The sequence below is a fragment of the Armigeres subalbatus genome, chromosome 2 (genome assembly GCF_024139115.2).
Source record: "Armigeres subalbatus isolate Guangzhou_Male chromosome 2, GZ_Asu_2, whole genome shotgun sequence".
NCBI classification, from domain to species: domain Eukaryota; kingdom Metazoa; phylum Arthropoda; class Insecta; order Diptera; family Culicidae; genus Armigeres; species Armigeres subalbatus.
In genome coordinates, this window is record NC_085140.1 from 46,763,087 (window position 1) to 46,786,656 (window position 23,570).

Here is a 23,570-nt window from a genome sequence, read left to right on the forward strand (position 1 = left end):
TTTGTTCGTTACCAGGGATTTGGCCACTGCGAGTAACTCTTCGTTCGTCACCGGAGCCACCATTTCGGCCGCACCCCTATTGCCTTGTGGTACAGGAGGCCAGGGACTTGTGGCTCGAGACGGGAATAGTACCTCGATAATCCTCACAAACCTATCCGGGGACCGTTCAGAGGGTGAAGATCTCCCTTTGGTCTTGTCCATCATTATCCTGTAGGCGTCACCCCACGGATTCGCGTTGGCTCCTTTGCATAGGTTGTCGAAACACGCTCTCTTACTGCTCTTAATGGCCCTGTTAAAGGCCAGTTTCGCAGCTCGAAACACTTCACGGCGGTCTGCTCTTTCATCCTCGGTGCGGGCACGTTGCATCCTTCGTCTAGCCTTGAGGCAGGTTGATCGAAGGACCGCAATTTCGGGACTCCACCAGTATACCAAGCGTCTGCCATTTTTCGGCAGGGCTTTCCTCGGCATGGTGGCGTCACACGCGCGTGATAGGACAGCTACCAACGCATCCCCGCTTAGACCTTCAGTGTTGGCTTCCAGTAACCCTCGTCCATCCTCCAGTCCAAGTCTGGTGCCAGACCAGGACTGACAAACGTTACTACAATCCATGACTCGACCCCGTTCCTTCTGATCGTGCTAGCGGAACCATCATTGACTAGCACTGCATCGAGCTTTGCTAGCGCCTCTAGTAACGCTGACCCCTTCGATTGGTGCAGCGGCTACCCCACTCCATTGCCCAAGCGTTAAAATCTCCTGCTATGACGACCGGCTTACGACCCACTAGGTCAGACGATATCCTATCTATCATCTGGTTGAACTGTTCTAATAGCCACCTTGGTGGGGCATAGCAGCTACAATAGAACACACCATTGATCTTAGCTATCGCGACACCCTCAGCAGAGGAGTGTATCGCCTCTTGGTTCGGGTACCGTCCCGTCGTGCAAATAGCCGCCATCCTAGACCTGTCCGCCACCCAATTGCCTTTATCGACAGGGACGTTGTACGGGTCGGACAGGAGGGCGACATCAGTCCTCGAGACCGACTGCCACAACAGCTGCTGGGCAGTTGCACTGTGTTGTGTGTGCAGCTGTGTTACTTGCACGGCTTATTCTTATTTTTCTCTCCGATGGGACACGAAGACCCACCCATAACGTGGTTACAGGCTTGCTTTTTGCTGGCGCAGATAAGGCACTTTGGTGCCTTATCACATTCATGCGCCTTGTGCCCTTCCTCACCACAACGACGACACAGGTTGCTACGGTCTGGGCCCTTACAGTTGTAGGACTTATGTCCCAACTCTAAGCACCGATAGCACCTGTCCACTGAAGGCGGCTGGAGTTTGCTCACTGGGCATACTGACCAGCCGATCTTCAACTTCCCCCGCTCCATTACCTTTTTGGCTTCCGCAACCGGTAACCTAAGGTAGGCTACCTGCGTGCCAAAGGGATCGCCTCTTAGGCGTACAGAGGTCTTATCGACCTCTGTACCGCACTGGTCTCTAACGGCAGAGACGACGTCGTCCGCGTTCGTGACCTAGTCCAGTTGCTTGCACTGGAGGGTCCCTTCCGCCCCCAACGACCTCACCTCGGCGTCGTCACCCAAGACTCCTTCACCGGTCTTGGTGCGTCTGACGCTTCGCACGTCCTGACCCAGCGCCGAAAGCCTTTCGGCCGCCCGCATCGATTTAAGGACTTCACCGTACTTTGCCTTATGAGTTTTCACCAACAAGGCCTCGCCTCTGTCCTTAGCTTTCTTTGCGGGTCGAGATGCGTTCGACTTCCGCTTTGCCCTACTGACCAGCTGCCAGGGATTTTCGGTCCCTTGTGCCGATGGCACAGGCTGGCTGGTACCCTCTTGCGGCCCAGCGACTTGCGCCTGGTTAATGCCTTTCGCCTTTTTGGGCCGAGAAGTCACCTTCTCGGTTCGACGCCCTTCGGGCTCCTCTGCAGCTGCACCCCGATCTGATTCACCCAGTCGACGTTTGGCCTTTACGGTTGCACATCGTTTGGCTTTGCTCTGAGCGCCTTCGCCGGATTGCGGCCTGAGCCGTTTCGGGTTAGGCGCAGTTTTCTTCATTAGCCGTCAAGGCGAAACCAATCGCCTCTTGGGCCATGGTTGCTCCTCCAAGGAAGGAGAAGGCATCGGTTTGAGCACTTTGTCGGCCTTCTCTCTTCCCACCACCCGCCTGATAAACGCGTCCTGTTCTTGTCTTGCGACTCGAACAGCCTGGCGAAGCATCTGAAGGTTCTGTTTCAGTTCCTTACTGATGTTCTGCCTTGCGTTCGCGAATTATATGATATCATCGAGTTGCTCGGCGACCGCCCGTATCCCGGGTAGTGGCCCGCCAAGCGTGCTGATAGGGCTATACCCTGTCGCAGCTGGGGAGACTCTGGTGCTGCTAGTTGCAGCCTCCGTCACTCCGCATCATCGAAAGAATTATTTTGATTTGTTTCACTCATTGTAAATGGGTCCCCCTTGTGGCTGCCGTCGAGTCCTACTCTGCCGTAATCTGGAAAAGTGACGTATGCGCCATTTTACAACATGCATGTTTTTCATTTTTCTGTTAAAGAGTTCGATGAGTAGTACTCGTTAACACTATTTTTGGAAAATGGCTAAAACGTCACTTTTTCAGATTACGGCAGTATTGGAGTAGTCGCCTTTTATGATTCCATGGTTATCTTTGCATGCCTTACGGCATGCAGGGAGGCCATGCAAGGGTTGACAATTACGTGTTCAGAGCCAGATCAGCGCAAGTCAGGAAAGGGCATCTGAGCCTACTCCTACCTACCCAGCAGGCAAAGCTTGATGGCATGATGGCATGGCTTGATGATGATGTTGTTCATAACCCGTTGTGGTAAGGAGCTATAAGCTCTTGTACGCTTATGCGTTGTATGCCCTCTTCAAGGTGATTATAGAAGGAAGCCAGAAATCGGCCATTTTGAAGACCACGTGCTTTTCCAATATTTTTTTCAAGCGCACGAGATGAAAGAACAATGACGCGTATGGGACTGAAATAATGGTAGATCGATTGCTTAGTTATGCAGAACAATCATAATTTGAGTTTCGGCACTGTACGAAAAATATTCCGCCAGATTTGGGCTTTTTCAAATGTATGTAGATAAACGTGTGCTGAGTTTGAAATTCACCACGGGCTTCATTCTATAATCACCTTAAAGGTCCCTTTTCCAAACATTCCCTTTGTTCTCCCATCCACATTCCTTTCCTTTTTGTTCACTTCCTTTTCCGTCAGTTGTGTGATGAAAAAGGCTGTGAAGGCGATGGCACAAATCTCCCAAATTGAGGTGAACGTGCCCCTGGAGCCGACGTTCTGTTACCTGATACCTGATAGTCCCTGCTGCCCTGATACAGACTAGACTGATATAGACTATGCTCTGCACGAGCCCATGCGTTCAATTAGCTACCAACTAAACATGTTTTTTTTTGCCTATTTGATTTTAATGTTAATTCAGACGTTTTTCGTCAACGTTTTTCGTCTCAATCTTTTTCGCACCGCTGATCGTTTCCAATTAAGTTAAGTATTATTCACTGAGACATTATTTGTCAGTTGGATTATACATGTTATAAATTAAATAAATAAATATATACGGGATCGCATTATGCTTCATAAGATATTCAGTATGAATTGAGAATTTGTTGCGGGGAAATCGGTTCAGAATTGATATATGAAACGTCTACGTCTACTTGTTGGTGATCGCGGTTCAGCTAGGTCTTTGTGCACAGGTGGTGTACAGTGGAGAACTGAAGCGCATATGTGCATTTGTGTACGCCATGTGTCATTTTGGGAGGAGTACATTTATGCTGTAAGGTAGTCCCGGGGGGATCAGGGCATTAGAAGAAATGGTGACTCAAGTAACCTTCCGCTACTTGGGTGGGTTTTGTGAGTCCGGCCTTCCGTCAACCCCACACCCTGAGTGATAATTTCATGTGTCTGTTTGCACATTTGCCTTCATCTCTCTATAAAAAAGACAGACATTTGCTCAACAAAACAAGCTGAGTCGAATGGTATATACCATCGTCCGAGCTTTCCATAATAAGTTCGATTTTGGAGTGAAATGAGAGTTGTTCTCGTATAACAAAGCTGTACCGAAAGACTATTATGTAACTCAAAATTCGAACTTATTATATATAAAAACGTTGCTAATAACGATAAGGATTGTTTGTTTGGTAATATTTATTTGATACAAACAAAATTCGAAATATTCAATATCAAAACATTGTTCCAGTAGAAATCCCCTTCTGTCTCGTGGCATGATTTTTCCAACCCATTTCAGGCATATCCCGCTCAATCACAATAGGAAAATATTGCCATTTCCAACGCTTTTATCGTAGGACTTCCACTTCGTTGAAAACAATCAAAAGGATTGCTAAAAGGAGCACACTTCGTCGATACGTACGTAATGAAGTTGCGGTGTGCTTCTAGTACGGATTCACCCCTCCGACCATTTGTCACTCTTCTATAATATTGTCTCTGTTGAATATAAAACAGCCATAACAGACACGCAACAGATCGTCAACATATTTTCTATTCGTTACTCATGTATCGAGTGTATTAATATGTTGAATACGCATACCACACTTCCAGCCACCAGTAAATTGTAATATTCATATTTCTACTTTGGGGGTGCAACTTTTGAAAATAAATGAGAAAGTCTTACTTTCTTATTTATCTTTAGTACCAACTCAAACACCGTTACAGTCAAAGCGGTGGAAGCCAACAGAAACTCAAACAGAACCTTTTTTCGTGAAACGTTGGAAGTGGTTACCCATGTTCTTGAATCTCGGCGGATTTATAATCATCTGCCTCCGGTGTTCGCGGCTTTGCGATGGAAAATACTTTTAAGGCTTTAAAAACAAAATCGACATCAGGTAATGATATTGATTGATATCAATTGAATAGTCTCATGAATATTTCAAAGTTTACTCCCCATAGGGGTTGAGTATTTACGCGCTGCCAATCACTACAACAAAAGGTAAGGGTGGACGTTCAAAGTGTAATCGACGTGGGTGCGTCGCCCTTCTACCTTTATCGCACGCTTCTTTTATAAAATATCAATGTTTCACGCTTTAGTTTGACCGGCTGGGTTACGGTTCTTAATGAAATTCACCCCTCGGTCAATAGTTTGGGGAGTCAAATAGAAAGCAGCCCCTAGTCAGTCCACTGTATAATATGATTATCTGATTACAAAGGCTTGTCGCCTTCTGGCTGAGCTTTAATCAGCAAGTGATCCGTCACTACCATCATCGCATTGTGTTCCACGGTCGTTTCGATAATTGCGCTATATTCAGCACAAGTTATTCGCTCCATTAGCGAGCGTGTCCTTGAAGGGATTTTTAATTTTTACTCTGCTCTGCATAATATTCTTCCCTGGTTTTCTATAGTAACCGTAATGCATCAGAAGCCGGATGTTGAGCCTTTGACATAGCTTAAATTTAGTGTACTTTTTGTTGGTCCTCTACTCTACATCACTACTTCTAGTTCTAACTACGGAGAAGCTAGTTCTAGTACAAAGGTCAACACCTTTATTTTAGATTATAGAACCGCCGATGTAGAATCTCAGAACCTTTAAATTTGGTATACTTCCAGCTCTTTGAGTTTCTGTGACAACTATCAAAACTGACAAGTTTGCCACACGCTATTTTAGTTTTCCTGTGGACTTCAGATTTGAATTCAATCAAGTTTAACAAACCTTGAAGATGAGCATGAGCGTTAAGATCCCAAAGAGAATTGTCTTATGGAGTTTGCAAATCTGTTAGTTTACAGAAGCTGTATCGCTGTATCTGTATGTAGAATTTTCTCACCACTATCCACAATTCAGTGCAATACGGTTCAATAGAGTGTAACAACGCGCGGAAATGCCGTCGTCACGCTGGCCGTTCAAAGTAGCATCGACTTGAGTGCAGTGGTCGGTGTCGTGCAGCTGTTTTCATCCTCGCGGACAATTTTCCAGCTTCACATCCATCGCATTATAGAATAGGATGCAATGGAAGTGCCGTGATAGTCACTTGAGCATCAGTGGTGCTTTTTCCCTCACGTGGTGGTGTTTTGAACGGTTACTGTGGTACAGAAGAGATTCACCGGTATTGACCAAAGCCACGCTACTCTACAGTACACAGTTTATTGATGTTGCTGCTGATTGTTTTCGCGGTATGCTCAGCCGGTAGTAAAACCAAGTTCGTTCGTACTAGTAGAGCATTATTTTCTATTAAAAGACCTGGTACTACATCTATTAGGATCTATTAGAATGATGGTGCACCGGAAAGTGCATACTGCTCCATTATCAAGCATGATGGCATTGTACTATTTTTCTTTTATTATTACTTTTACTGCATGCTTTAAAGCTATATTGTGGGTGTCTTGATTTTGAATAGTAGTAAAAGTAGATCTATTCAAAGCTAGATTCAAAAATTCATTGTAAATTAATAAGTTTTTTTTTGTTAAAGTTTTAAGCTTTATTATGAAACGTATAATTCTTTGTTAACAAATGAATCTGAAACCGGGAAAACAATAAAGGCCAAATTACCCGAACGACCCGACTTGTTCTACATAAAAATAAAATTCCGAGTAAAATCCTTATTGTTTTGCTTGATGGGGAAGAGAAAAGTAACGAGAAGTTTGTGAGAAGCATGACGATGGATCGGCTAAAAGGATCTTCCCTACTGCCGATTATGCATCCATACGGATTAGTCTAAATGACACGCAACTGAAAATGGGTATCTATTCGTTTGCCTATTCATTAGCAGCCCTACGAACATTTTGCAAAAGGAACGAATACGATAATTTAATCACACTAATTGCTAGTTCTGGTTTTTGGGCAGTAGAAAGAACCGAATCGTCTACATTTGCCAATCGCATTCATCGTGTCGTTTGTGGGAGTTGGTCGAACGGAAGACAAACTAATGGAAGGACACAAATCCAAACCATGGCACAGTGTTGCCTATGGTTCATATTTGTGATCGAAAAGGTATTACCGAATACCAGCGAATGCATTAGTAGACTTAGATTGTATTCACGGTGTGCCTGTGACGGTTATTAACGAAAAAAAATGTCCATCCATTTTGAATTCGTCTTTCGAAAGATATAATATCCAGGCGTCTGCTATGAAAATTTCAAAATATTTCATCAAGGGAATCAAAAGTTATAGCAGTTACAAATTTAATGATTTCTGCGTTCGATATTTCACTAATATGTAATCATATATACCGTGAATTTCCTCCTGATTACATCCAAATAAATTATCATCAAATAGGGTAAATCACTACTTGGGCCTATGGACCCGGTTCCCGGCTCACTGCACAGAAAACTAATGATTTATACTGTTTGAAAGCCGTAGGTTCATGATTGATAATTTTTAAAAAGTCTCACATTTATTTTTAACAATACTCAATATTTTTCAACCACTTTCTTACTCTTAGTTGATCCAATAGTAGAAAATAAAAATGTAGATTTCAAAATTTCGCTCTCCGATGCCACACCACTGAGCCGGAGTGATTCTTTCCACTTTTACAAAACGGTATCATCAAATAAACACCTACCTGGAAATCGTCACAGTGCTCGATACAACAATTGCTTGAAGCTGTTAATCACCGCACCATAATTCTAAACACACGCGCTTCAATTCTTTCTAATTTTTTCGTTTCACTAGAACTTATTTAAACACATTAGAATACATTTTAAAATGTATCCTCAAACCGAACAAAAACTCACCTCGGCCCAAGAACTTCTTGCCGCACCGTGCTGCCAAAACGCCAGGAGTATGAAAATGATCCTTCATTGTTAATAAGAAAACTGTCTAATACGTTGACGCTATCATTTTATTTATAATTCTCTCGATTTCAAAAGGTGAAAAAAATATTGTTTTTAAGTATTTGGAAGAAATTTTGATGAGTAAATATATATTTTCAACCAAATAAAAATGATTATGAATAATACCATCTGGCATCTTGTTGTCGTGGAACGTGCATATTTTTGTTTACGTCGCATTTTCTACCGTCCCGAGAGAGAAAGAGAGTAATAAATTGAGAGATTGAGCGAAATTTTGCTTAGGCCGGGAACTGGTTTTGAAGTGGGCCGGATATTAAATCGCTATGACTGAAATGAGTGCTGCACCTCGTTAATTAAAATCAAATAAAAGTTTTTTTTGAACGATATTTAGCACGGATAGCTATTTTTAATTAAAAGTGAACCTCAATGCAGTATTATACGGGCCACAAAATTCAGGAAAAGTTGCTTCCTGTCATTAATATCGATTAAATAATGTAGTCGTATGCAAGTTAGGCCGGGAATGGGGTAAGAAACCCTATGCAATTTGCAACCTCAATCAACTATAACCTAAAACCTATTCTTTGAATAATAGAAAAAATAACAAAAGAATGTAAGAGGTAATATCGTTCTAATATCAATTACAAAATATCACCACAATGACCACAATACAGTATTCAAATTACAGAATTATTGCACTTCAATCTCCTAATCATACCAAAGTGTGAATATTGTCTATGACAGACAAGTAACTACACTCTGTATGATGATTCTGCTTTTATTAAATATGATAATAGTTGGTAACATAGAATACCGCGCTGAAACAATTTTGTCTTTCATGGGTACTGGGTAGTTAGTAAGACTAGTAACCAACATTTAAACAACAATGTGCATCATTTGTTGTCTGTTATACAACCATCATCCAGTTCGATTCAAGCAGTGGTACAAAAACGAGTTCCATTTGGAAAAAAAATGGGAAAGGCTAGATCACACGAGGAAAACCGCCTTTTCCGAGAACGGTAGACGGAAAGAGCATATATGCCCCACTTCGGAACGTCTCAACAATTTAACTGACTTGTTGAGCTACGATGCATTTACTTCATAAATTAATGTATTTACTACATAAATTAACTGACACAGGGAATACTAGTATCCGACTTAGAACTAGAAGAGGGAAACCATCGCATTTCCATAAAGCCAGGTAAGAAATTGAGAGATTTTAGAAGACTGAAACTATTTAAGAAATATTTCACTATCATGAGACGAGTTTACAACAATTCCATTTAATTCCACCAAATCGTATTACTTTTACATATACGTTTTTCGAACTCAACTGTAAGGTCGTCTTCAGTGTTTAGTACTTGACTCGACTCAAGTCTGTTGATTTGTAAGGTCGTCTTCAGTGTCTCGACGTGAGTCGAGTCAAGTACGAGACGATCCTACACACTTAATTTTTTTAACCGAGATCTGAGCAAAATGGTCAACTTTTACCGATATTCGCACAGCTGTGCCCCAGCAAACATGTTTTTTGCCGAGATTTCTGTTAAAATTGCTGAAAATCAGCAAATGATTTGCCAAAAATCAGCTAACAAACATCATTTTTGCCGGAATATCAGCTTTTTATTTTGTTGGCGTACGGCTGTGCGGATTTTTGCCGAGCTGCAGAAATAAAAACTAATTGTGTACAGTTAAGGTCGAAATACGTATATGTAAAAGTAATAAGATTTGGTGGAATTGAATGAAATTGTACTAAACTCGTTTCATGACAGTGAAATAGAAATGCGATGGTTTCCCTCTTCAAGTTCTAAGTTGGATACTAGTATTCCCTGTGTCAGTTAATTTATATAGTAAATGCATTAATTTATGAAGTAAATGCATCGTAGCTCCACAAGTCAGTTAAATTGTTGAAACGTTCCGAAGTGGGGCATATATGCTCTTTCCGTCTACCGTTCTCGGAAAAGGCGGTTTTCCTCGTGTGATCTAGCCTTTCCCATTTTTTTAACCTGCTCTAGGATTATGGAGATTGAGGCAATATATTGCTGAATAATTGCTACAACATTCGCACAGACAATATGGGGTCAGCCAATCGGCCTTGAAAACCTATTTGGATTTCACGCTTCGGATGGCAGTTTCTTGAATCATACTGGCTGAAACTTGAAGCTGTACGAGGCTCAGTACGAAGTGCTTAAAACAACATTTCAGCTATCCAAGTCGGTCAGTAAATGCCATGTCGCGTCCTCCACTGGCATCTCTGGGTTTACGCCGCACCCTGGCATCGTAAGACATCGTAAAAAAGATGATAATCTCCGGTTGCAGCGGCCTACTCGGCTAGGAAGCCTACTTTCCCATTGTAGAGATACATATGGGAAACTGGCCACACATGTACATTTATACGGTTTTTGGTGGACTTGATGGAGGATTCTATTAGTAACTAGTCGAACCTGCCCGATCTTGCTAGGGCTGTTTATTTTTTGTCTGAACTGTCAACCGTTCAGTCGATTGCAGCGTCACACTCTAGATCGATTTAGCAGTACCTCCTCAAGTTCCCAGGTGTTGACGAAACTGCAGAGCACATACTGTTCGTATGCCCTCGTTTCGACGTCGAAAGAAGAGCTATGCTAGACGATTGCGGTCGGGACACAAGTCGGCATCGCGTGGCATGTTAGAGGTGAGCACCCAAGTCAGATTCACAAGGTATGTTAAGGGCGAGCACCCAAGTTAGACTCACATGGTATGTCAGAAAGAGTGTCAGGGTGTGTCAGAGGGTGTGTTAGAGAGAGCACCCAAGTAAGATTCATACGGGATGAGTGCCTGTGTGAGCGTGAATAAGCGAGTACATTAAATACTGCCTATCCCCCAGAAGTAATGCTGGGAGGCAGTTCCTGAGGGAACCAGGGTAGTAGTAGAGAGGGTAACTCAAGTAACCTTTTGTTGCTTGGTTGGGTTTAGTGTGTCCGGCGGGCTGACCTTCTGCCTTCCGCGCCAACCCCACTCCCTGAGTGATAATTTCAAGTGTCTGTATGAGGATTTGCCTTCATCCCTCTATAAAGGCGGTTCACAACCTGTGGAACATGTACCCCTGGGGGTATCTTTGCTGGTCTCTGGAGGTACCTGAGAATGCGTATTAGCGGACGTATTAAAATTGCAAAGAATACTAATGGTAAAGCTCTGTCCAGTTAGAATCCGGAATCATTTATCGTATTGCAGCGGCACGGAAAGTGACCGCTGCGAGAATTATTTTACAGCAGTATGTCTACCTAGGTACCCACTTTCTGTAGTATGAATTTCATGGTGTTTCGTGCAGCGAGTCAAAAATTATTCCAGATGGAAGCCGAGTGGAGAGAAAAAAAATCTGCACACCCACGTTGATAAACCTGCTCGTCGACGGTGGAACCTACGTCAAAATGGATTTAGGACAGCTTCCTGGCCAAAAATTTTGCATGGCGACGGCGAGTTCCTGCGAGATTAAGTTTGCTTTTATGGACAAATTTGCCAAAAACCTGATGATTTGGCGAGGGATATGCAGCTACAGAGCAAAGACCAAAGTGTTCGTGACGAATAAGACGGGGACTAAGACAAGGTGATGGACTTTCGTGCCTGCTGTTCAACATTGCGCTAGAAGGTGTCATGCGGAGAGCCGGGTGTAACAGCCGGGGAACGATTTTCAACAGATCCAGTCAATTTATTTGTTTCGCGGATGACATGGACATTCTCGGCCGAACATTTGCAAAGGTGGCAGAACTGTACACCCGCCTGAAACGTGAAGCAACAAAAGTTGGACTCTTGGTGAATGCGTCAAAGACAAAGTACATGCTTGTGGGCGGAACCGAGCGCGACAGGGACCGCCTGGGAAGCAGTGTTACGATAGACGGGGATACCTTCGAGGTGTTCGAGGAATTCGTCTACCTCGGATCCTTGCTAACGGCTGATAACAATGTTAGTTGTGAAATACGAAGGCGCATCATCTGTGGAAGTCGGGCCTACTACGGGCTCCAGAAGAAACTGCGGTCAAAAAAGATTCGCCACCGCACCAAATGTGTCATATACAAGACGCTAATAAGACCGGTTGTCCTCTACGGACATGAAACATGGACAATGCTCGAGGAGGACTTGCAAGCACTCGGAGTATTCAAAGACGGGTGCTTAGGACCATCTTTGGCGGTGTGCAAGAAGACGGTGTGTGGCGGCGAAGAATGAATCACGAGCTCGCCCAGCTCTACGGCGAACCCAGCATCCAGAAGGTAGCTAAAGCCGGAAGGGTACGATGGGCAGGACATGTTGCAAGAATGCCGGACAGCAACCCTGCAAAGATGGCGTTAGCTTCCGATCCGGCAGGTACGAGACGGCGTGGAACGCAGCGAGCGAGATGGGCAGACCAGGTGCAACACGACTTGGCGAGCGTGGGGCGTATTCGAGGATGGAGAGATGCGGCATCGAACCGTGTATTGTGGCGTCAAATTGTTCATTCAGTGTTATCTGTTTAGATGTAGACTAAATAAATGAATGACAGTACAGGTATAGCAACCTCATTTGATACTCATTCAGAAGTGACATCCCTACCAGTGGGGTCGTTCTATTACACCGCAAGGATCTTGCCAAAAAAATCTAATAAATTGAAACATCATCGTATCTTTGAATATGGGACGCACATGACTTGGTATTTTTTTCACTCACGGGCATACAAAATCACAATTTTTATTATGATTTATGAAAGTACATTAGCAATAAACCATATTCATTGGGTTAACTCAAAAGTGACGAAAAGTCAAATAGGACTGTTATGCGAGCGTAATATCTATCTAAAAAATGCTTCAATATACCAAATATCAAATGGATACCAAAACACCCAAAATCATTTGATTTGATGTCACAGATTAGGCATCAGCACACACTGTGCATTAGGGTCAAGCACTGACGGACGGCTGACTCACAATGGCACTTCAATGGGTTGGCACATGCAAGCAAGCGTTTAGAGAATCGAGATCGCCATGGAAACTGTTAGAATTGCACAACAGAGAAAGGGCGCATAAACCTTAGCATATGCACGTACTAGACTGGAAAGCTATTTAATTGCCAATTTAATCATTGGATCAAAGCTTGTTATGTTTATCGGAAATGTGATATAAGTGGCTTTAAACTAATTTTCCCAATGCAACATGTTATCACTGTTACAGCTGATCATTAAATTGCAGTTGATTGAGTAGATCTTTCACACATATCCAGCTTTAAAGATTTTAGTTGTGTTTGTAACACCATTTAATGCGAAACGAAACGTCAGATCATCAAATAAGAATCATTTTGAAGTAATACGTGATTGTAAAATGTTTAAAATGGATTATATCTACCATATGGACAGACTTACCCGTTTTTAATAATGCTAAACTGACCAGAGCTCCGACTAGTAGACGATTCATGATTTAGTTTCAACTTTGAAGCACTGAAGGATCCTGTTTCAACTACAAGGTTGTCGATCGAGTTTTTAGGGCGTGTTTGCGCGTTTGGAAGATCTATGTTTCATCAACGAGCAGCTTGTTTGGCGATTGTTTTAATGATTTCCACCTACTTTGATAGCTTCGTTTAATAATATTCACAACTAACTTACTAAAAACAGTTCCAACATGACTGAAATCTAGTTAATTAGCTTAGTTATTTACACGAACGTAAATGATCACCACTTTGAGTTGTTTGATTTCGTAGCACACTTACGGGCGCGATCGCGTTACATACACTAACGAAACTTCGTTACCGCCGACAGCACATTCCAGGTACTGGTATAAAGAGCACACCTTTGATACACACGTGCGAACGGACCAAAACAAACCCGCAGACTGATTCATGCTTGCCGATGGTTGGACTGCTCAATCCCCCCGTAGCTTGTCGGTCGTTCGTGGTTGTATTTAGCTTCATTCACGTTCACAAGACAGTGCACACCATCCACGCTTTCAACGCTGTGTCAGAAGGTGATTATTATGAGAAATTTTAACTGCTGCATAAACTTCAAAATACAGATCTCTATAAAAAATAGTTTAAACGAGTATGATGACTTGTATCCAACTATGAAAGATTCTTTAGAATAAAAGCAGAACACCAGAGAGGTGTTTCCATATTAAAGATTCTGAAACAAAATATCAGCTACAGTTTGAACGGGAAATGGGATTTTAAAGATATTTTATTGTCTAATTTTAATCTGATTATCCTTCTGTCTGTGGGGCCATCCAGAAACCACGTGGTCATATTTTTGAAGATTTTCAACCCCCCTCCCCCATGTGGTCTATCGTGGTCATTTGGCATACCCCAACTCCCCCCTTTGACCACGTGGTTTTTTTTTTCAAGTACAAAAATTAAAAAAAAAAACCTATGTAACTAAAACATATGGTTAATCCAATCAATTTTGAAGATGGACAATTTCAACTGATTCAAAATCAAACTAAAACCCAGCATGAAAATTATAAATTTTCATTATTTCGAAGATTTTTATGATGTTATCATGTTGTAATGTGTATCAGGTATTAGGTTATCTAGAACTCGCATACCTTCGATGCATCAGGAGGATACCAAAAATGCGGACTCATGAATATGTTATAAAAATTTTGAGAAAAATTAGTAATGGTTTAGAAATTTTTCCAAAATATCCCTATATTTTTAATTTCTTTATTGGTGATTTTTTTAAATACATAATTGCAATTTTTGCTTTTAAAAGTGCTTATTTATTTTTGTTTTATGGAAAATTTTCAACTGTTTATGGAAATTTTGCATTATTTGCAGTAATTCTATATTTATTTAATACTCATACCCTGATTTCTTTATTGGCAATTTCCAATTCTATTATGGAAAATTTCTATTTTTTTCTCTAATAAATAATCTAAAGCTGGCTCATCTCTCAAAATTTCTATTTCTTCATTGAAATTTTATTTTGATATTGACTCGTGGAATCCAATGATGCCATACTAAACATATTTTTCGGTCACTCTGATGTCTTCCGAATAATTTCCCAAGGAACTTCTATTCCATATCTCGAATATGCTTCAGTCAATGGTCTTTTCATAAGCGACTCATAGAAGAATGAATATATTATAGATCAATTATCATTTTGGAGTTCGGATCATTGGATTTATCCAATTAACCAAATTATGAATGATGTATGATATAATATCCCATTAGGTCCATTGGTTTGATATGACAATTATTATTTGTACAAGCTACTACAGACTTTTTAGTAAGCTTTTTAATGGAATGTCTTTACTTGTCATAAGACGAATTTGTACCTTTCCATTTAATTCCACCACTTGATTGTACCTTGACAGATACGTATTTCGACCTCAACAGTAAGGTCGTCTTCAGTGTTTCGTACTTGACTCGACTTAGGTTATACAAAACTTTTAGGTTTTAAAAAACGTCCTGGAAGTCGTAATGTTTAAACTACTTAATCATTCAAGTCCGTGAACCCAGTGCTTCTAAGGCCCTACAAAAGGCATAGTCATTGTGCAGCTTGATGTTGACTCAAGATAATTTTGGGTACCTTGTCTCTTAGATCTCATGTTAATGGAAATTAGGATCATATGCTTATTTCATCGGATTGGGTACATACCGATGATGAGGACATTACAAATGTCATGATTGATCACCTGAGAAGTCGTGGGCTGAACTTGAGAGCAATCACTGGCTTAACGTTCAGGATGACCCATCTTATCTGAGTGTTCAGAATGATTCAAACATTTCAACTTCATTTGCATGCTCTTAGAATCGAAATCTTCCCAAAGTTTCGGATAACTGAGTCTTCAGGGTCAGTCAAATTTGAGCTCCCATATTTTTTCTGTAAAACCAATATCTAGATGAACAATTTTACTGAAGAAAATTGTGGTCTAGCTCTCTTTTGTGATTTAATAGACAATCTAAAACGCTGGGCATATATGACCCATCCGTCCTGAAAGGGTTGAGATTTGTTTTGGAATTCAATTTCAATCGTTATTATAACACTATTTATTACCCTAGATTGTTTTAGGAATTGTGGTGTTTTTTTCTGGAACACTGCCACTTTTTTCATATCGGCGGACTCTTCATAGTTCCAAGATCCTTTTATGAATTTAAAAAGCATTTTATTTAGAATTTCATGTTGATTTTTTAAATGCAAACTTCTCTATGTCATAACCTTTTCATACGCACTACTAGAATTTTGTGCATTATTGATCGAAAAATTTAAAATGCACCTAAATGTTCTAATTAGGTGCATTATTAAATTTTTCGATCAATTAGCCTAATTATTCAATATCATAAGAACTAGGATTCTCAATCCTAAATAATTGCCTACATTTATTGCTTGGATGAATTTTAAATTCCAAGATCTTCCTAATTTTCAAGAATAATTATTCTGGAGTTGCAAGGAAACCCTTCAGAATAGTTAGAAGAAATTCTTCGAGTCTCCACGGAAAAACTTCAGTATTTCAACGATTTTTTTCCGAAATTCTGTGGAAGAGTGCCTAAAAAGGTTCGGTAGAAATTTTGAAGAACTAGAAGAATCCGTAGAAGGATCCTAAATGCGTATTTACGATGAAAATTCCAATAAACATCAAATTCGAAGAACTTCCGGTATAAATTAGAAAAAAATCCAGCTTACTTTTTTACAGAATCTCTAAAAATTTTTCAAAATCCTGGGCAAATTTAATGAATCTTCAAAGGAAATTCTTCTAAATTTCCAATGGAAATTTTTTCGTTTTTCAAAAAATCTTAGAAATTTTCAGTAGTTTTTTAATTTCCAAAAGAAATTATTTGGAGTATACTAAAATATTTCCGATGGAAATTCCTAAGATTTTCCAGTAGAAAATCGAAAAAGTTCATCTAAAACACCAATAATGAATTTCCTGAGGATATTTCGATGTTTTTACAAGTGGAAAAACGAAAAAATTGGACTTTCGTAGTACTTGTGAAGGTTGTACTTTAGAAGCAATTCCAATAGGAATTCCTTAGAAAATTAAATCAAAATTTTAAAGATTTTCTGATGTGAAAATTCCTTAATTTTTTTAAATCATTTCTTGTGCTTCTTTGCATGGTAAAGATTTAAAGCAATGTTTAGCTGAACCTACAAAGAAATCAAAAGGACTTTCTGAAGAAGAATGAATTTCCCATAAAATTTTGGAAGAATTTATGGTGCAAATTAAAAAAAACACGAACCTTAAGAATTCTAAAGATTTATTCTTTGAAAATCCAAAGTATTTTTTGAAGATAATCCATAGACTCTTCCGTGGAAATTCTAAATAATGCCTCGATTAAAAAAAATATTTGGAAAATTTAAAAATGTGATAGAATTCACAAAAGCGTAAAAATTTCATTTCAAAATTTCAAATTTGAAAACAAAAATCCAAAACAAAAAATCAACGGTAATATCAAAGTGTTTCATGTGCCATTGGCTATTTAATTTCTCATGAAAATTCAGAAGATTTTTCTTGAAAAATTTAGAAGTCTTCTTCTTCTTCTATGGCTCCATATTCCAACTGGAAGTTGGTCTGCTTTTCAACTTAGTTTATTCTATTAGCATTTCCTCAGTTATAAATTGAAAGTTTTAAATGCCAGCAATTGTACGATTATATATCTTGTGTAGCAAGTACGAAGGATACATTATACCTAGGGTGTCGACAATGTTTGACACCCGAAAACATCCTAGACAGGAACGAGAATCGAACTCGTCATCTCCGGATTGGCAATCCTATGCCTTTGCTCGTAAGGCTAACTGGAGACTGAACATTTTGAAGTGCACTCCTAAAATGTTCGAAAAACTTATTTTGGAAATGAAATAGAATTTCTGGTGAATATTCGGAAGAACTTGTCGAAGAAATTCATTAGAATGTAAAAAAAAATGAAAATGTGAATTTTTTTTCCATCGAAAATTATTTGTATTTCCCACGAAACTGCTTTGAATTTTCAGACAGATTTCATATGGAATTTTTTTCGGCATTTACACTGGCGATGTTTTGTTTTTTTTTTCATGACCAATTTGTAGCAAAATTTACAAGCAAAATTTTCCAGAGAGAATTGTTCAAAAACATTCTGAATGCTAGCACTTTATCAGGATTGTATGAAGTAAGGTCAAAGTTTTTACAGGAAATTTTTTTACTGGATTTTTCCTGAATATCCACAAGACATTCTTTTGAAGATTTTTCTTGAATTATTGTAAAAACATGAACAGTTTTCAAAATTGTAGCTGTAGTCCGCTGATGCAAAAGTGTCGGCGGCGTGATGCCAAAAACCATCTGCGGCGGAATTTTTAAAAAAATATTTTTTCATTTTTCTTTCCCAATTTTTTTGGTGAAAATTGAGACTGAAACGCAACCTGCTTTTTCGTTTATTTTTTTATGGAAATAGGATCTAAAGCTAAGTTGGCCAAATAACTCAGATATGCATCGGCGTTGCGACCGACGCTGCGTTACCGGGTTTTCTCGATGCTTAATGCTAAATTCTTTTTAACACTGAGTTGAAAAGACGCTACGTGGGCATCGGTTCTAAGATGCGCTTGGCGTTTAATGATTAAATCATTAAATTTGATGATTTGTAATTTTTTACACCGCTATTGTTATTTACCAAAATTTTCGTGTTAAAAAACCACGTGGTTCGAGAGCAACACCCCCTCCCCATGTGGCTTATCGTGGTCATTTTCCAAACCCCCCTCCCCCCTATATGACCACGTGGTTTCTGGACGGCCCCTGTGCTCAAAAAAGCTTACGTTGTCTGTGCTCTGGGCCCTGGGATCATATTGACCCCAAATTGAAACTTTTTTTTATGGTTTGGTCAATTTTGCATTTTTTGAGCTGTTTCGAAAGATAATTTCTTCATCTTTCAGCTCGTAACCTGAGATTGACCATAGCTGGGTGTTTACCTCGCGGGGATGGGTTTTCGTGAAAAAGGGTACAAAACAGTGTTTTTTATGCTTATTTTACTAATATCTGAAAATCCTACCCATTTTGAACTACATCTTTTCGAAAAGATTATGCAAGAAGGCGTGTGCTCCGACATTGATTAGTTTAGAACTTGGCCACTAGGTAGTGGTATATTTGAAATCATTATTTTAGACTAATCAAGATATTCCGATATATGGAATTTTCTACGTAGTTGACCAGAACAATCGCAATTGCACAATGAACAAATGGATGGATGGTTTCCACTGTGATAGCAATGAAAGAGAGGCAAAAACTGTTCCGAATCATAACAAGCCATGATAACAAATTTATCAAACTTGTATACAAGTGCGAAAAAACAGAATCGGATAGGCAGCCCCCACAGAAAAATGGTGATTCTCGCTTTGTTTTCGCTCATTTTGTGTTGGTTACTGCACAGCTGTGTAGAACAAGTTGAAATGCATCATCAGAGCCAGTGCTCCACGCATTTGGAGCTTTCTAAAAGAAATTTATCAAGGGGTATAGCCTCCCGAATCAGTTCTCTATCATGACAACTTGCGAAAAAAGTTTTTCGCGGGATGCTACATATCGTATATGTATACAGAGATGATAAGTGAGAGACTTGCTCATTCTCTTTGAGATTCAATCCCTGTATGTAGGTATTGGATAGAAAGAAGGTGGAAATGGTATGAAAGCCCATTTCTAGTTCTAGCGATTGCCAGAACATGAGAAATATATCGATTTGACTCCTTCCAGCGTCGCTCAAAGCAGCCTAATAAGCTTTGCCGGAAAGCCACGTTCTAGCATTATATGCCACAATTCGATCAGTTTCACTGAGTCGTACGCTGGCTTAGCCCTTCCTAGACACAAATGAGCCCCTCTAGGATTTTGAAAGTTAGATAGCAGTTAGGGGCAGTAGGGGCAATATGAACATACGAGCCAATACGAGCCACCCTCATTTTGAGCTTATTGATAAGTTCTATCATGTAAAAGTTATACGATCTTTAAGAGGATGCTCCACATATGCATCAACGTGAAAACAGCATTAAAATTCAAATCAAACATGAAAATACACTTGAAAATGTAAATTTTCGCTGCATAGGCATAAGATTATAAGATTTGAAGTTTATAATTAAGGTTTTGACACAAAACTGATTAAAATACAGGTCAAAAATACACCACAATCCAAAGATAGGGAAAATACCTATTCTTGGCAGTCTAAGACATTCGCCAAATTGAATGATAAAAATAATGAATAATTACACTAAAACACAGGTCCAGTTTAACTGGTATACATTTGTATGCTCTTTCTTTGATGGTTGGTGTTCACTAAATATAACAGCTTTACCACGAACCCAGTAAATAACATTTTTATAAACAGGTTAACGTTTCTTCTGTTGGCATAGCAATTTCTATTATCAGCAATGAATTTGCTCTCTTTAGCAACTAGACATGGAAGTAGAAAACTGGTAATGTATTGGTGCCAATTGCTGATTGTTTATATTCTCGAGTAGTAAAATTCATTCATATTAATCGGCCGCACGCTCATCTCGCTTCACTCAATTTTGGAACAAACTTTATTGTTTATCAAAACTGGTTTAAAGCAAAACATGAATTTTTAGCCTTGGCATCAATTTTATGTCATGTAGACATATAGGCAAAAGCATTTAAACACATTGTAAAACAAATTTAACCCTTATGCGGCCAACAAAAAACAGACGTGAATGGCAGATAGGGTACCCGTGTACCCAGATATTGACCGTTTCATAACTTTTACCATTTTCAACCTATTTGAATAATGTTGGCCATTTTAGAGAAGGGAACTTATATGCTTTTTGTTCGCTGTCAAGATTTACATTTTTTGTCTTTTGTAATGTCTTAGAGTCTTAGAGTTAGCACTGTCCTATCCAGCCGCTGGAGCCACCCCATTCTTACACTACGTTTCACAGTTGAATAATAAATAATACCCTAAAAGTAGGCAATTATTTAGGGTTGAAATGCGCTATGTAGGAACGGGGATGGTTATAATTTTTTTTTGATGAGCTTGGAAAGTATTGAAGTTGCAGAAGGAAAACAGTCCTGTCAGTCACATAAGGGTAAAAATACTACGGTGTTGCTATCACTTTTGATATAATTCATGGTCTGCGTAAAAATCTGAATAGAAGCATTTGTATTTTAACACTTTTTTTTAAATAAATGCCATTGCCGGATTTTTTGTTCGTATTTTTCCTAAAATCAAATCACAAAGAATTGTGCGTGGTATCTTTTTAGCGTGTGTTTGATATGCTCACAAACACATTCTCCCGCTCTATTCCGAAGTGTGCTGCTGCCAAAGAAAACGAACAGTGCCGATTTTATTTAGTGAAATATAGAGCAAATATTGCATAAATTTGCTCTTTGTGGTGATAATCAAGTGGTGATAAAGTGTAAAAAGTAGTTTACGTACCTAATTTGTCGTGTCATACGCAATAAAGAGGATCTATACTAGTCCGAGGAAGGACTAGTCATCAACACGTCAAAGACGAAGTACATGATAGGAAGAGGTTCAAGAGAAGACAATGTGAGCCACCCACCGCGAGTTTGCATCGGTGGTGACGAAATCGAGGTGGTAGAAGAATTCATGTACTTTGGTTCACTGGTGACTGCCGAAAATGATACCAGCAGAGAAATTCGGAGACGCATAGTGGCTGGAAATCGTACATACTTTAGACTCCGCAATACGCTCCGATCGAATAGAGTTCGCCGCCGTTTCAAACTGACAATCTACAAAACGCTCATTAGACAGGTAGTCCTCTACGGACACGAGACCTGGACGATGCTCGTGGAGGACCAACGCGCACTGGGAGTTTTCGAAAGGAAAGTGTTGCGTACCATCTATGATGGGGTGTAGATGGCGGACGGTATGTGGAGGAGGAGATTGAAGCACGAGTTACATCAGATGTTGGGAGAACCATCCATCGTTCACACCGCGAAAATCAGAATACTACGGTGGGCCGGGCACATAGCCAGAATGCCGGACAAAAATTCGGTAAAACTGGTTCTCGACAACGATCCGACTGGAACAAGAAGGCTAGGCGCACAGCGGGCAAGGTATATAGAACGATCAGGTGGAGGACGATTTGCAGACCCTCCGTACACTGCGTGGTTGGCGAAGTGCAGTCATGGATCGAGCTGAATGGAGAAGACTTTTATGTGCAGCACAGGCCACTCCGGCCTTAGTCTGGTAATAAATAAATAAATAATTGCTTGGACTGCAGGTTAAAACTTGACTCCAGCAGGAACTGCATTGATCGATGGAATGGACTTTCTGAACTTACACCAAATGAACGCACAATGTAATCACTTAGGAAGAATCCTAGATTTGGTTTTCACAACAGTGTTTTTCCAGCTGAGGAACCACTTTTACCAATCGATCTTCACCACCCAGGACTAAGCATTCACATTAACTTTGCAATTGAGTATCCTCGGTCCATCCCGGTGGCGAATCAAAATGTTAAAGAGCTCAATTATCGTAAAACTGATTTCGACGGGCTTTTGGAGTACCTTTTGGGTCTAAACTGGCGTTGTGTCAACGACTGTGTGGATGTTCATGACATGGCTTCAAACTTCTTGGATATCATTCGCTTATGGCTGAACTCGAATGTACCTGTGAAGAGAAGTAATCTGAAACGCAAACGTAGTCAACTGACTGAATGAGATCCGAGTCCCGGAAGGTTAAATTTCCAGGATAATAAAAATACCCATCCAGCGTTGTAACACATATTGTAGATCCAATTGAAAACCGACCTGAGCTCTCGCAACTGCATCACGAGTGGTACGCAGGATGGGGCACGGCTATGGCATAGATGCGCACTACTCGCGATGCAGTTGCGACATTCGGAAATGGGAGAAAATGCGATTTTCGCGAGAGCTCAGTTCGGTTTTCAACTGGATCTACAATAACATAAACCGATTTCACGATTTCTAGTAATAGGTACATGGTTCAGCTGACATTCAGAAATTTCATTGGAAATTCCTCCAAGAATTCATTCTAAAACTCTTGGGTACTTATTCATAAGGACGTATGTGATTTTGTAAACAAAGATTCTAACGTCGATTTGTCCAATCTGATGGCGCTCCCACGCAAACCGACACCACAACAGGTAGCCGAAGGCTTCCCCTTCCTGTCTGTGGTGATGGTTTGCGAAGGAGTGCTATCAGATTGGACAAATCGACGTTTGAATCTTTGTTTACAAAATCACATACGTCCTTTTGAATAAGTACCCGAGAACTATTCCAGGATTTCACTCGAAAACTACTCCGGAAATTCGGAAATGAATCCAGAAATTTCTTCAAAAATCTATTTAGGAAAACCTTTGGTAATTCCTAAATATTTTTTTCCGGATTTTTTAAATAATTCTTTTTTTAGAAATTCCTTCTCAAATTCTTCTAGATTTTCTTTCAGAAAATATTTCGGGAATTCCTCCAGATATTCATATTAGTATTCCTTCGAGAATTTTTATAACAATTCTTAAAAATACTTTTCCTTCGGAAATTCTTATTCTTCGGATAAATTAATTAAATCATTCAAATTAATTCAGAAATTTTAGGACGAAATTCTAGGAATTTCCGAATAAATTCCTAAAGCAATATCTGAAAGAATTCCTGAAGTAATTTCTTACATTCTTAAGTTTCTCCACACGGAAGAAATAAACTACCCAATAGTGAGTTTAATTCACCCAACCTCGAACATCCGTACGGAAAGCCAAAATTGAGTAAGTAGGGTCGAAGTAGTTTGCCTTTACTCCCATGTTAAAAAAGTACCCAACGGAAAATTTATTTACCCAAATAAAACTCAAAATTGGCTTCCCGTATTGAACTGGCGTCGTTGGATTGTTTGGCTCTTTTGTTTTTGATAACAAAAG

At 39.9% G+C, this 23,570-nt stretch overlaps 1 protein-coding gene across 1 annotated transcript in view; it reads right to left on the reverse strand.

Moving 5' to 3' along the window:
• Nucleotides 1–13,609, reverse strand: part of LOC134218531 (U-scoloptoxin(05)-Sm1a) — a 29,846-nt gene extending 16,237 nt beyond the window's left edge. The window contains exon 1 of the mRNA XM_062697655.1: nucleotides 13,143–13,609. Coding sequence (XP_062553639.1) covers nucleotides 13,143–13,194 — 52 coding nt within the window. The 5' untranslated portion in view covers nucleotides 13,195–13,609. The remainder of the gene's footprint in view (nucleotides 1–13,142) is intronic.
• Between the last annotated feature and the right edge of the window lie 9,961 nt (nucleotides 13,610–23,570).